This window comes from Rhagoletis pomonella, unplaced genomic scaffold, assembly GCF_013731165.1.
Source record: "Rhagoletis pomonella isolate Grant_MI unplaced genomic scaffold, Rhpom_1.0 Rhpom_scaffold_00011, whole genome shotgun sequence".
Taxonomy (NCBI): domain Eukaryota; kingdom Metazoa; phylum Arthropoda; class Insecta; order Diptera; family Tephritidae; genus Rhagoletis; species Rhagoletis pomonella.
Genome location: NW_023458565.1, coordinates 17,573,425 through 17,589,440, shown reverse-complemented (window position 1 = coordinate 17,589,440; position 16,016 = coordinate 17,573,425). Strand labels below are relative to the sequence as shown.

The 16,016-nt window shown below is 34.2% G+C and overlaps 1 protein-coding gene across 10 annotated transcripts in view; it reads right to left on the bottom strand.

The window, feature by feature from the left end:
• Positions 1-1,831: 1,831 nt before the first annotated feature.
• Positions 1,832-16,016, bottom strand: part of LOC118746729 (ensconsin) — a 41,563-nt gene continuing 27,378 nt past the window's right edge. For 3 of the 10 annotated variants that reach the window (XM_036480623.1, XM_036480626.1, XM_036480627.1), the window contains 8 exons: positions 10,765-11,340; positions 8,097-8,270; positions 7,669-7,847; positions 6,761-7,600; positions 6,425-6,685; positions 5,849-6,351; positions 4,027-4,196; positions 1,832-3,954 (listed from right to left, as the gene is read on the bottom strand). In XM_036480623.1, coding sequence (XP_036336516.1) covers positions 3,938-3,954; positions 4,027-4,196; positions 5,849-6,351; positions 6,425-6,685; positions 6,761-7,600; positions 7,669-7,847; positions 8,097-8,270; positions 10,765-11,340 — 2,720 coding nt within the window. In that variant the 3' untranslated portion in view covers positions 1,832-3,937. The remainder of the gene's footprint in view (positions 3,955-4,026; positions 4,197-5,848; positions 6,352-6,424; positions 6,686-6,760; positions 7,601-7,668; positions 7,848-8,096; positions 8,271-10,764; positions 11,341-16,016) is intronic. The other 7 variants (XM_036480625.1, XM_036480628.1, XM_036480631.1 and 4 more) reach the window with 3 other exon arrangements.

Sequence of the window (16,016 nt, the reverse complement as noted above, 5' to 3'; positions counted from 1 at the left end):
ACATCGTTACCACAGTTAGGCCTTTCCGCTACATAGTTTAGTTAAGATGATTGTTTGCGAACCCGATTAATACTTTCTATAATTTATTTTAAGTGTGTCCTGGTGCTCTACAATAACGACACAACTCCAAACATAAAAAAAAACACTTACTACTGTTATTAATCCTGTTTCTAATTCTTGTCTAATTCTTAGTACTTATGTAATGTGGAACGATTTTCCGTCATCCCTTGTCAAATTTGGTTTGGAGACAAACCGGTTTCGGCGTTGTGCCATCTTCAGTGTCATTTTTCGTTCACCATTCCGTTCCACATTACATCACACTCCTACCCTGTCGGAAACACCAACAACGAAAATGAGAACCTTAGTACTTACTTTAGTAAGGATTAGACATGAATTAGAGACATGAACCACTTAACAGCCGTAAGGTTTGTTTGTTATTTTATTGTGTAGTTATTGCAGGGGACCATAGATGTATGTATGTACATAAGCTGCCTCAAGTTAGATCTGCCAATATAATGTTTGAAATTAACTTCATCTTTTTAAAATATTTTAATATTTTTTTTTTTTGTGTTAGAGATCTATAAAACGTATGTATTTATTAAACTCCTTACCGGTGCCGTTATTTTTTGTTATGATTTTTTGCTTCCAAATTGAAAAGTATTATTTTGGATATTCACTTCCTCACATTTTTTCATGTATAACTTAACATACTTGGGCGCAACTACTACTAAATGTTAAAACCAGTTTTTCAGTTCAGTTTTTCCCAGAAAACTTATATAATTAAAACACCGTTTAGCTTGAAATGAATATGAAGTGCAAACGCTCGGCGATGCACAATCGATTTGATTATTCGCTTAATTGTTGTGCCGGATCTTTAAAAACGCCGACCACGTTGATTGATTTGACTTGATATTTGGGAAGTTGGTTACTTTCAATAAATAATGGAAGGAATTTATGTAAATATCTCTCCAAAAACTCGAACACGCAGAATATATACGTAGATAAGTTTAGTAATGAAATTGTAAAGTTTTCACGACACTTTTTTTTGTCAACTTCAGTCACAAGTTCCTAACTAAACTCAATTCGTACACAATTTCATCTCATGCTTTTGCAAATAAGCTTAATATGCTCAAAGATAGGTATTAAATATATGAAAAATTTATATTTTAATGTTGTATCAGCTATTACAATGTGTATACATATAAATAAGTTATATTAACAAATTAAAACATTTTGTTTAATATTTTTTTTTTCAACTAATTTTTAAGTATAAGCTTTGCAATTATATATGTATGTATATAGTAAATGTAAATTTAGATAAAATAAAAATGAAAAAAATATATATGTATATGCATCAAAAATCGGAAAATACATTAACTACACGTAAATATAGAAGTAACTTATATAAACTCGCACACAATATTGCTGATATACATTATTTTGCTTTCGTTTTTTCTTTATTTAGTTTAATAGGTCGATTACGGATATCAACCGAACTTTTCAGTTGCGTGGCCAGTGGCTGAAATGGTATTGCAGATGGCAACTGAAAGCCGACAACTGAGTCGGCAACGGCATTTTTGTGGTTGCCGCGGAAATTTTGATTGAGAAAAATTACATATTTCTTCATTCAACTATTTTAGCAGCTCATTTAACTCAAGCCTTAGTTGCTGGCAACTCAAAATTTCATTATCTTCAACTTTATAGCACCTAACTATAGTTGCTTTTCATAATATACATCTGGACACCGGCAACCCAACTGAGGCTGCGGCTTTCCATAATCGACTCATAAATATATTAAAACGCGGCCACCACTTTATTTTATTCATTTTCCTTTTTTAGCATAGTCTTGTTTAGCCAATAAACAAAATTTTGCACTGGCTGCTCGAACTGGCTTTTGATTTAAGTGCTGCCAAGTGCAGGCCTGCGTGCGGGTCTGCTGGTGCCTGCGGCAATTAAGGCAATTTAAAAGACCCACCCTAATATTGAAATAGAAAAAAAACTATTACAACTCTTTAGCGCACATTACATATCAAAAAGATTTACTCGATTGGCAATTTCAGTTAAAGTTTAATACCATTTTTTTTTTGTTTATTTGCACGTCGAATGCGCGCCTAGCTTTTTGAAAATAAATATTTAAATTACGTTAAAAATAATGAGCAAATCGAGAGAACAGGCATTTAAAATAGAAATAAAAACCTAACACCAAAGAGGGAGAAAAGTGGTGTTTAAGATTATATTTTCACACAAAGATATAGATTGGCAATTTATTTAAAAAAAAAAATGCTGGCTTGTGAGCAAGACTTGATCAAAATTGTTACCACGAGTTGAAAAGCAATTTTTGATATACACACGATTATTTTTGATAACATTTTTCCTAAAGCATTATAACTACTGCGAGAGGCATCTGAACAAACTCATAGGCTTCCTAAAATCGAATACAAGTTTCATTAAATATATATATATGTAGTATGTATGTATACTTTAACTATACACTTGCAGCATGATGGTACATTTGAAACGCAAAACATATGTATATGAAAATAAGTTACCAAAGCAGTGGAGAAAAAAGGCGCTTATGTGATTAGCTTGAACGCTTAAGAATAGGTTGTGTGCTTTTTAGCTGCTGTTTGGCAGGAAGAACAAAGCCACATCGTGCCACGTATATATGTATATACAAATTTTCCTCCAGCATTCATATTTATCATATTAGCAAAATATATATAGAATCCCTATGTGGCATTTATGTCATTATGAATTTTGTGCAATACGCATTAATAAATTTACATACATATGTAACGGCAGGTGCACGCAGAAATGGTTGACATGAAATATTTTTATAGTAATATATATTTGAAAAATGAGAGACCACTCAAGTCTCGCTGCATTCATTTCATTTTTCAAACATAGACGCTCGTAGTCAATGTAGAGTTTAGACAATTAATTAATCATTCGTTTTCCTAAATATTATGTATACTCCATTGTTTTACATGTATGCAAGTTTATCTAAATGGACTGTATAGCGAAAATATGGATCGCATCTCAAAACTTAGCGCAGCATGAAAATTTGCATTTTTCATGTTTTAAACATTTTTGATTCTGATTGTGTGTGTGTGTGTTTTATACTTACAGCAAGTGACGTTCGATTTTTTTTTATTAAATGTTTTGTTCACAATATTCACGCAGTTTCAAACATGTATACTACCGTAGTATGTAGATTCAATAAAGTTTCATTTACCATTGTTGTTTTAAAAAATATTGAAAGATATTTAATTTTCCAGCTCTATACAGTCGAACACCCTGTTGTTCATGTCCCTCGCTTTAATTTAGCTTTCTATTTAATGCGCTGCGCTTTTAAACTGAAGTTTTGCTTACACAATATGCAATTTTCCTGCAAACAGTTCTGTGTAATTTCTCATCTCTTTTATCTCAGCATTTTCAATGTCTAACTAAATTTATTTGATATATATGCATATATATATATGTTTTTTTGCTTTTGCTTCGGGAGGAACATTTGCCGTAGTTTTATGCATTTTCCCTTTCTTCTTCAGTATTATTTATTTTGATTTAAATTATATTCTAATCAAAAGTTTTATAAGAATTCTTTGCCTTACATCATTTGCCGTTGCTTCAAATGAGCTAAGGTTTAGCTAATATTTTTGTTTTTCCTTAATATGCACTTTGCTTTAGCTTTTTCTTTGCTTCTACAATATACATGTATTATTTTTAAATTAGTTAAACTCGTAAATATTACGCCCTAAATGTCAAGTAACCACAAACTGTCGCATACACTCACACAGCATCTTGAAAACGCCAACGCGCACAATCAATGGGCTTATTTTTTTTTTCAAAAATTCTCATAATTATGCTGCATCTTATAAATTGTTGCAGTTTTTAGTTTGCGCGTCCGTAAATTTGCAGGCTACTAGCACGATTAGACTCACAGCAATGAAATATCTAAAAAGAAATGAAAAAAGGAGTTTACAATTTGCGTTTACTAAACTTTTTTTGTGAAAATGTTGAACACACCTTTATTTTCGTGACTATCTGCAGTGACTAGTGTTGCGGTTGTTGTTGTGTTTAACAAACTGTTGTTGTTGTTGAAGTTTACTGCATTGTTGATATCTTGTGACTCAATGCTCAAATCAATTAATTGATTTGCTGCTGCTGTTACGGTATCCTGCAGGTTATTGATATCACTTTTTTAGGGAGCGGAAAATTGCAAGTAAAAAGAAATGAAAGAAAATTATTGAAGCACACAGTAGCAAATAAAAGTAAGCATAAATGTGCAATTGATTTAAAAATATAAGAAAATGGCTTTAAAAATTAAGGCATGCATTAATTTTAAAAGAGTGTACCTATGGAGGCAAGCTGGGTATGTATGCATGTAGTCACCTGTGACGTATTTAGAAATACTAAAATATAGCAACAAACATAGTTGTACGCATAAAAAGCTGTAAGCTTTCAGAATCATACAAAATAAAAAGCCAGTACCCAATGCTAATTCCAACCAGCATTATATACCTGAGTCGTTCCGGTTACGTAGACCCGATTTTCGTGGAACAAGATACTAGGTAGTTGGGTAGTCCACAGGAGTTTGCAAATAAACACAGGCAACTAAAAAATCTAAAAGAATAGTGCCAGAATTGTTCGCTCGACTTAGTTATGGAAACTTCGTTGTTAAAGATGCATCACGCTCTGATCGGTCAATCACAGAAAAGTCTTTAAAATAATGGAAATGAATGGGCGATATCGACATGCAAGCAGTCATGAAAACATCCATCATCGAAGAGTATTTAACTATTTGGGAATGCGGTATACAAAAAATCGATGCTTGGGTACCTCATAAATGAAATCAAGCCATTTTTCCAGTGAATGATTACCGGTGATGAAAAATGGGTCGCATACAACAAAAACATGATCCAAAAGCAAGAAGCTGCACAAATCATAGAAATTTCAGATTGACTCCACAGCAGGTAAGGGTATGTGTTTGATAAGATTAAAAGGAAATTGCCCATCTTGAAATACCAACGACTGGAAAAACGTTCGATTCTTATCTCTACTGTCAGTACATACGGAATCGCTAAATATATCGATAGACACACCTATAATTATAGTATTCTAAAGAAATATTTCAATATTTCGATAGCGATATATTGAAAACATTTGCGATAAGTTGATATAGATCGATTGATTTTTAATAGTGGCGGTAAATATGTACATATATATGTATATCGATAAATATATTTAACGGTATCCCAAACGACAATGAATACGAATATGAATGATGAAACGGTGAGTTAATTGTCTGTGGCGCGGAAAGTTGCCAAAAGGTCAACGAACAAAGCACAGAATATATACATTACTATATACTAGTTTTATCTGTGCTATTTACACGCAAAAAATTACGCACTGTCTTTTTAGTCTACCCGCTAGTTAATTAAGTTAATTTAAGTTTTTTTTAAATTTGTCAGTTGGAATAATTTCTGAGTCTATTTTCATGTCCACCATAGAAACGAATTGATAAGAATTTGTGTAAAAGACTCTGCAGACTGTTTCAAAATTGTAACCCTGTACAACTGATATTTTTATTTCCTTATCTCCTTTATTAATCGAACATTTGCTTGGCAATATATGATCATAATAATTGTCAGAATTTTCACAATACATATCCATTCTTTTCCCGCGTCTCTTTTCAAAAACCTGCAGCTGATGACTCAGGTGCAAGGTCAACTCGCAAACCCCGGTTTTTATGCAGCCATTTTTTCTAAAAGCGTTTTCTTTTAGCCATGCATTATATGTATTTAAAAGTGCTTTGCTATCTGTCAATTTTAAAGTTAAGCTTTCTTACTTTTTATTGTTCAAGTTTTCGATGTGATGGCCATTGCCGTTTGCGACAGTAGTCGCATTTATTGTTGTAGTTGTTGTTGTTGTGGTATTTTGCAAAAGCACATCACTGTTAATCGGCAATTTTCCGTTGCTCACCTCGAGTATCTGTGTTGGTTGCTGGAAATGTTGCTGTTGTTGTTGGAGATTTTTCACATTCTCATCGATAATCATATTGGAGAAACTATTTATCAGCGCAGTTTCCTTGTCAATAACGGCTTGCTCGTACATGGCCTGCGTATTTTGTGGCTCCAATTTCTCTGTTGTTGGTGCTGGTGCTGTTGTTGTGATGTTTTGTGTTATTGGCGGATTCGGTGTGGTCGCAGTTGTAGTGGAGCCCGACGTTGAGCTACTGTCAGTGCTATTAACAGCATTGGTTGCTGTAGTTGTTGTAAAGGATTGTTGATCTTGTTGTGGTGTTGCTTGTGGTTGCAAGTTCTCGGCAGCCGATTTAGGCGTAGTGCTTTCCTAATGGTTGCAAACAAATTCCTGATTTATAGAAAAGAAAAAAAAAGAAAAAATAAAAAGATAAATAACTAACCTTTACTGGTGTGGAATTAGGTGTTGTCGCGCTGCCACCACCACCACCACCACCACCTCTACGTGTACGCGACATGATCGCTTCAACGCGTTTGCGTCGTTCTTCGCGCTCCTTTTCTTCTCGTTTAAGACGTTCGGCAACCTCAAGTCGTTGTTTCTCTGCTTCTTCCTTGGCCTTTTTATCGGCCTCCTCGCGTTGTACGCGCTGTTTATCCTCTTCTTCACGCTTGCGGCGTTCCTCTTCTTCCTTTTGCTTTGCCTCCTAAAATGCGAAAGTGCATGTAGTTAATGAATTATTTCATCAATACTCGCAACTAATAAATTTTGCCCTACTCACTTCAATAGCTTGGCGCAAACGCTCTTCCTCTGCTCGACGCTGTTCCTCAGCTAAACGATTCGCTTCCTCTTCGAATGCCCGTTGACGTTCAGCTTCCTCTTCTTGACGCTTGAGTTCAGCAAGTCGTTCGGCCTCCAAGCGTTGACGCTCCAACTCAGCCTGACGTTCAGCCTCTTCACGAGCAAGACGACGTCGTTCGGCCAATGCAGCTTTCGCCTCTTCCTCAGTAGTAATCTTGCTTTTAGCAATCATTGAAGCGGTCATGAGGTCATTACTCTCACCATTCTGGGTTGGTGGCGAAAGCTCACGTACTTCTGAATTCTCTTTGCTGCCATTTTGTGAACGTGGCTGTGGCTGTGGCGGGGCCGGTTGCTGCTCCGCTTGTTTGGGCTCAACACTTTCCACTGCTGGGGATGGCTCTATTTTGGCTTCAGTTACGGACACAAGGCTCTCTACGGCATGTTCTATTTCACCAATAACTTCAATTGTAGAACCTAACGATTCCGTGCCTATAGACTCAGATGCGACCGAGGCTGGTGCTGTTACCATTGTTGGCTCAGTTGGTGCAGCGGCAATCGTATCAGCTGTAGTAGACTCAGCCTCAGATTTTGCAATATTTAATGAATTCTTCTCTTCTTTACTCTGTACCGGAGCTGGACTTTCCTCCTTCTTTTGCTCAACAGCAGTGACTTTGTCTTTTTCGCTCTTCGTTATTGTCTGGCTCGGAGAAGGAGATATTAATGATTTAGTCATTACGTCCTTACTGGATCTATTCAAGCGATCCGAACTGGGCGTTTTTGAAAGCGATTTGGGTGTGGTGGCTTTGGGTGTTACTGACTCCTGAAAATGTAAGACAAACAGTTCATTATATAGCAGGTTGTTTAGTAATTGATATACAAAGAGCTTACCCGTTTGGCTGAGGGTTTCTTTTCGGCGCTGGAAAAACGTGAAGAAGATGACACAATCATTGAGGTCGACATCATATTTGATGTTCGTTTGGGGGTATTTTGTGCTGATGTTGTTGTCGTAGATGAAGGTGTTGAAGCCTTCACTGGCGGCCTGTTATCTTTTTTGTGTTTATTAAGGTCTGTAAATTGGGGCAAATAGTTAACTATGTACATTTGCGATAAGTTTATATACAAAGTGATCATCCTCTAAGACAAGAAATATAACAACCAAGCATCACGCATACGAGAGAACTATTTTATCAAATGAAAGCGCGTATGTACAATTATGCACAAAGTATGTACGAGTATGTAGTTATGATTATATGTATGTATGTATGTATGTACATATTTACTATGTTTTACATTATATGAAAAGCATATTTACTCACCCTCCAGCGACATGCCAGTACCGGCAATACTAGCTGGCCGTTGCTTACGTGTGGCCGGTACAGATCTTCTAGCCACGTAACCAGATGTGGATATATTTGTGGATGTGGACATTGCACTACCCGGCCTTGAAGTGCTGATGTGGCCGCCTGGGGTGACATTTCCAGAACGTGAACCTAACACCGATTCAACAACACAACGACATAGTATGTGAATAATAAATGTTACATAAAATAAAATAAAATTATATACAAAAATTAAGTGATTTGGTGATGAAGAGCTGAGAGTAGATGATTTGGTAAATGAGTTGTCAATTGATGTAATGTTTAAAAACCAACTAAAAACCAAAGGACGACAAAAGAAACATCCAACAAAAAAAAAATAAAAATAACAAAGACAAACAAATCCACCACCAAAACTGAAAACAAATACAAATGCATGTTTAATACACGCCTAAGTAGAAAACAAAAAGCGTTTAAAACACAAAGAGCAAGTTTATTAAATACACATATGTACATACATATATATTTTTAGCAAAAGACACCCAAAACCAATTCAAGCGAAGCAAATACAAATAGGTTTTTTTTTTAGCGACAGAGGATTAACTGCTCGAGCCTCTACAGGTGGGATGCTAATTTTTGCTAAGATGTGGATACTTGTATTATGGTAATGCGTTATTTTTGGATATATAAAAAAAAGCGCAAAAAATTGGAGAGCGCCGAAATTTAAACAAATTTGTCAAGTGAATGGCTGAAATTTTCAATATCACCCACACTGTTTGAGGAACGTTTTTGTAGTGTTTGTAATTGAATGATCCAATTATGCCAATTTAAATTTTCTAAGATATTTTTCTTGTTAAATTTAATTTTCCCGATGTAAATATGTATTTGTCTCTATTTATAGACATTAATACTAGAAATTTATAATTATTATTTCTGGAATTGAGACATCTTCGAAAACTCTCAATTTGGATATTATGCCGGGTGGAGTCAAAAGTCATCGCTTACAATATTTGCAGCAGCCGTTGTTAGCACGTTCTGGCATCACTGAAGCCAGTCGCATACTTACAGCGGCGTGAAAAAATAGGAACGCGACAATTTAACAATTTTTGGCTATTCTTCTTTACTTTATTTAATATTTATATATTTTTTTTATAAAAGTATAGCTCATTTTCGAATAAAATCCACATAAGTACAAATTTCAAACTTTTTAATGAGTATTTTTACAGAATTAAATTTTGGTACAAAAAAGTGCAAGTGTGAAGTTCCTAAAAAGTCGCGTTGATTTTTAATATTTTTTTTTGCTGAGGGTGTTACGTATTTTTTCCAATATAAAAACATTGTCGAACATACTTTTTATGGAAGAAAATTCGTAATAACACACACAAATATAAATATCTGGCCTAGCACTGAGACTGCAGCAGTTTTTTTTTTCAAAAACTCAGTGGTGAATTTTATGTTGTTACAACAACAACAATGAAACAAAATAAAAGCATTGATGAAGTTAAAGCCTTAATTACACCACACGAAAAATTTTAGGTCACATTTAAAATCAATCAAGAACAGTAAGCTCGATATTTGTACTCCTTGAAATATATGTACAATGACTTTTCGCTCCACCCAATGAGTGGCATAATGTGGTGCACTCAAAAAAAAAACTATATTTCAATTTCAAACTTAGACAACGTTATATATATTTAGCGCCTAAAACTATGCAACAATTAGGTTTACGAAATTTTTAACTCCGGGATACATGATTAGGTGATTGATGATATTGTTTTATTTTTGAAAATTCTTTTTAAGGAATCGGTAAAGACTTAACAAAATGAGCATGTGAATATATAATGTAACGTAACTGTAAAACACCATTGAAAATAATGCTTACTTTGCAAACAAAGCTAAAGACCAAAGCTTAAGGTATTGAGCAAAATATGTGCCCTATTGGTATTTTTCAATTCGTTCTTGCTTTATATTAAATAATTCAGTCAAATAATAGACACAGACAATAACTATTTACAAAGACACGATTTTGCTCAACAACTTGGCAAGCAGGAAGCTACGGCTATGAAATAATTTTATACAAATAGAGTGCTAGTAGCAAAGTGTATGTAGGAATGTGTGTTTAATGGTGTGTACAGTCGTTTAAAATATATTATATAAATAATTACACATTTTTGCAGCTCAAGAATTACACAGACAACGCATTTGTATGAAAAGTGAAATTGTATGCTTCTATGTAAATTAATTCACTACAGAGTCACGCAAAGCCGTGGGAGAGTTCCAAGTAAGATAGCGTGTATTTGGCGAGTAGACGAGTTCTGAGTGCCGCGTAGTATTTCACACAAGGACTTAAAACAAATGACCAAATGCAGTGAATCCACAGAGTGAGTAAGAGAGGAGGTGAAGGAATGAATCGAAATTAAAAAGAGAAGAGACACAAGTATTTAGCATATGAAACACAACATAACGGGTGTTTGGTTGTCATGAAATGGATTAGCAAAAGTTATTATTATTACATATTTCTTACGGTGATAATTTTAGTGATTTGCTATTTTATTGATTGGTTTGGTTTGATTTAGCTATTATTGGTTGCTTGGTTGTTAAATTATACCATAAAGAGTGTGAGAAAAAAAGAAAAAAAAAAATACAACAAAACTTCACGCACACACACCTGTTGTTATTGAGAAACTAGAATTCATGATCAATAATGAGTTTGGATCGAAACGGTAGGGGTTAGTAAGATGATTTAGTAGCTGCTGGCTGCGTTTAGTCCCAATCGCGGATGGTGATGAAGCTAATGATGATTGCAGATACTTTCTAGTAGCAGCCGTTTGTAAGCCCAAATTCGAGCGTGGCGTTGCGCTCGACCATGAATTGTTTAACTGTGTTAAACTCTTACAGGTGGTATCGCGTTGGCCACCGTTCAACTGACGAAAACTGCTGCTGGATATGCCGCCACCGCCGCTGCTGCCTGCAGCACTACTAAGCGAGTATTTGGCGCGCCCACCGGCCAGATGTGTCATACTGCGTGACATAGCGTTAACACCGCCTGCACCGGCACAGCTACTACCGCTTCCATGTCGTGGTTTGCTGCCACGTCGCCGACCACTACCACCCAAAGATTCGGTTTCGTCCAAGAGTTCCATTTGCTCGCGACGTTCTCGTTCGAGTATAGCGCGTATATGCTCGCCATTGCGACGTATCGGCTGAGCCAATTGATCCAGACGACTCATGGAGAAGGCACGACCTGATTGTTGAGTTTTTGCATAGGCAACAAAGATGATGGATATTGTTGTCGTTGCGGTTGATGGCGATTTGTTGATGATGCAGGAGAGGAGCAGTGAATTGAATTGAATTTTGAGTTGAGTGAATTGATTTTTGTGTTTGATATAAGTTTTTGTTTTTTTATTTTCAAACATTAATAAAAAATTTGATAAACAAAGTGCAAATTGAATATATTGTGAATTACAAAAAAATATATTTAAAATAAATAACTTAATGTTAATAAATCAGTAACAAGCTAAATATAAATAAGCTAATTTATGTATACATATGTTTTATGCGCTCTGTGTGCTATATGGTGTTTTGCGGCATAGCGTAGGCGTAGCAATGCACAAGGCGCGTGACATTGCCGCTTTGGATTTGGTGCAAATAATCACAGTGAAACTACAACAAAGTACAAGTGAAAAAGCGAGTGGTTTCGTAGGACGATACATACAATATTTATAGTGGTAGAAATAATTGCGTGTAAGGAGAAAAAATATATATGTAGAAAAATTAATTTGCGGGAAAAATCTTTTTTGATACTTTTTCGAAGCGGTAGGGCCAAAAGCAGCATTTAAATGAGACGATTTTTAAGCGTTTCAAATTCTTCTGAAACGCAAACGTTTTTGAATCGCTTAGAAAATCGCCTCATGTGATGTGTTGCTTGATTAGCATTTTTTTTTATTTAGTAATTTATTCATAAAAATTCAAATAGAGTTTACAAGTTTTATAAAGTGATATTTTTATACGATTTTTCGATCTACATATAAAGCATTTTAACAGGGAAATAATGGCTAAGGTAGTTGCAAGTATTTTGTAAGACAATTGAAAGACAGTACGCAAGATATGTATGTAGTTCGAAAGATTTTAATTAATATATTCACGAAAGTCGTACAAAAAGGCTTCCCTTTCAACTTTCTTGGGGAAAAGCTCTTTTGACAGAAAGCCCTTGAGCATGTTCCAAATGGAGAGGTATAGTACATCACCGAGAGATTCGACATTCGAATCCTTGGACAACGGAACTTCTTTTTATTTATATTTTTTTTAATATAAATTATTTATTTTTTTAAATAAATTTTTTTTTTATTTTAATTTTAGATTCTTTTTCTTTTAATTTTATTGCTTTAAAAAGATAAGTATTTTAATATATAATTTCATTTGAGTTTTAGAAACTAATTTTCTTTTATTTTTAATTTAATTTCCTTGTAATTTTTAGAATTTATTGCTTTGAAAAGAAAAATATTTTTTTAATATCATTTAATTTTTAGGAAATTAGAAATTTTTTTAATCTCATTTTCTTGCAATTTTTAGATTTCTTTATTTTAAAAAATGTTTTTTTATTTCATTTAATTTTTAGTAAACTGTTATTTCTAATTTTTTAGAAACAATGTTTTCTTCTTTTAATAAATTTTCTTTTAATTTTTGGTTTTTAACGTTTTAAAAAGAAAAAAGAAATATGTATAAAACTTATTGCTATAAGGCAAACAGAATAACGCTAGACCTCCTTGTTGACAGATCTTTCAATTATTTAGTCTTTCGATAGACAGAAAAGAGCTTTCCAGATAGCTGCCCGAGTTGACAATTGTCTAACGAAACACTGTGGTGAGTTGAAAGACAGTTGCCAGAATTGCCCTGTAAGTCTATTTTATTCTTTGTATTGGGTTATCAAGCTACAGCATACTATATCAGATTTGAAATCTTGAACAGCGAAAGAAAACATTGTCGTACGAAATGAGGGTGCTTGGATCTCACAATTTTATAGCAAAAGCAGCGTTTGCAAGTAGATATACCATAAGAAATTATAGTACACCCAGCAGAAAATTTCAAGAGCTAAAAGCCCTTGCAAAATTCTTTTGTAGGAGTTTTTCCAAGTTGCTTATTTAATTCACGAAAATTGTACTTCTTTAAGGTATTCGGTTATTTAAAGTTCATATGAAGTATGTTTTATGCAACTATTAAGGCACTTGATTGTGACAAAGGCACATCAAGGGCAGTCATGGAATGCATAGGTACTCCAAATGAGCTAGCGAGCAGGCACGTCACAGATATAGTCTGGGTGCCCTACCGCAGGATTATATGATATATATTAGCAAACCTTATGAACTGGCTAGTAAGGGATCAATTTGCTCGTGGTCAATGCCGCTTTCAACGCCGGTATACCCCTATAATCTTGTAAACTATAGTTAAGAGTTGAATTTTATTGCACAGAATAATAGAAGATGCCATCTTGTAGGATAGCACCGGACATTGGTTCCAAATTCGATAAAACATTTAGTGGGCCCATGAACGGCCTTCCAATGTTTTATGAGGACAGCCAGGATAACGTACCCACCTACCTAATGCAGAAAAAGGACGATGTTTTGCCTTGGACAAGAGACTGGAGCCGAAAGTAATTTTGATTTTTGACGTTCATTTCATTTCATTTATTGCATAATTATTAGTTTGTCTAAAATACAATTTCTAAATCTAATCTAATAGGGATTCTAAAAAGTCCTACTGATTCGTTAAGCTAAAAGAATTTGAGCTCTGTTTTGAGTCCCTTAAGCGATTAAAAACTAATGATAATTTTTAACCAGGCTACTTAAGAATTCCGCCACCATTTTTAGCCTATACCACAACTCTCTCGGATGTAATTTAAATAAAGCCCAGAAAAATTGATATTTGGCGCAAAAGATTTTGCTGAGTTTTAGGCAGAGCTTCTCCTATAATTTCCGGTGTGAGTTTTAATGTTGTCGCTGACAAGTTTACTTCGGCATAGCTTGAATAAATTGCTTGCTCAGTAACAGAAAGGTAGAAAAATTCACCTCCAAAAATTGCAGACATGCTACATCAAAAGGAGGTTATTCTGGAAAACATACATACGCAGAAGAAACAGCGAAGACAGTTGCAGATTATTTATGATTACTAGCCAAATATACAGTCGTCCACAAGCAATAGGAGCGTGATTTTTCACCAGTTTTGACTTTTTTCCTTTGTTTGGTTAATGCTTATCAGTTTTTTTTTTTTTGATAAAATTATAGCTTATTATCCAAGAAAAACCACATAAATATGAATTTCAAACGTTTTGCAAAATAATAGAAATTTAAAATTTTTTTACCAAACTTAAAAAAAAAAAAATAGGTATGCAGTTTTATAGCGCATTAAATTTTAGTATAACAAAAAGAGCAAGTTTGAAGTTGCTAAAAAATCGCGTTGATTTTTTGCAATTTTTTTGTTGATGCTGCTAGGCATTTTCTTCCACATAAAAAATTGTCGAGCATACTTTGTATGGACTTAAAAAAAAAAAAAAAAAAATTCCCAAAATCAAGAGTAGTTGAAAAATTTTGGTGAAATTTTTTATAATTTTTGCACAAAGGTTTGGTTTTATATTGTTTTTGCTAGATAATGAGCTATGCTGCACGTGATATCCAGAGATCACAGCTAAATACTAAATATTTTCTCGGAATTAATACACTGGCGCTCTCTCCACCACAGTTTTTTTTATGAATTAGAATTTCGTACATACTTTTTTTTTTAAATACATAGTTCACATTACAGCAAAAACTATATAAATAAAAGCTACTAACGTTATACAATATTTTTATTGAAATTTCAAACTTTGTTATCAAAATTTTTAGGAAAATTTCAAGAATGCAATTTTATAGCCCATTCAATTTTAGTACATATAATAATGTGCAAAGTGGTATAACGCAGTTTTTTTCATACAACGCATGCTTTTTATATGAGGGAAAATGCGCCAAATCGTACAAAAAAAAAATTTCAAAAATGTACCAGAATTTTGAGCTACTTCCAAATTGCACTTGAAATTTTCATGAAAATTTTATAATTTTTATTTAAATTTTGTACAAAGTTTAAACCTTTGATTTATATAGTTTTTATCATAGTATAAACTATTTATATAAAAAAAAAATAGTTTTTTATTAATTTACAAAATTTTACCTCATCAAAAAAAAAAAATAGTGGTGGTAAGTTATGCGTTACCCCCAGCGTAGATGCACTATAAATCCACGAAGAGGGCACAATAGAACCTAGGGTGGCAGTCGCCTGATAGCCCATTGCCACCAAACGCTTAACTGCAGTTAAGAGCCAGGATAAGTTATAATAATTTTAACAAGAGGTGATCAGTAAGGTTTATTTTTTAATTTTTGCTTATTTCTTTTCGCATACACATATGTTAGTGTTTGGCCGAGCTTCTCCTCCGCTTTGTGGCGTGCGCTTTGAGGTTGCCACACAAAGGGGAGGGACCTACACTTTTACGTCGACTCCGATAAGGCGACTGTATTTTTATGAGAAGCTGTTTTTTATGGCAGAAAAATTTTGGGTTGAACCAGGCTTGAACCCAGGTCCTGCGGAGTGGTAGCGCGCACTGCTAACCACTACACCACAGCGGCCGCCTTTCGTTTGCTTGTACTTAATGAGAGCAACCACCTCCTTGGAGTTTCCAATAGGCATAAACTGCAGTTAAGGCTTGGTGGAAATGAACTATTGGTAAAGTTATTTCAAACTAAGATCGCCAGTTACTGGCTTGCTGTGATTAAAAGTTTCAGACCCTTATTCCATTTTATGTAGCTCCCAGGAAGCAGTATAAGGTTTATAAAACCTATGCTGAAATCAGTTTATAAAACCGAACTTCATATACATACAAATAACAGCAAAACA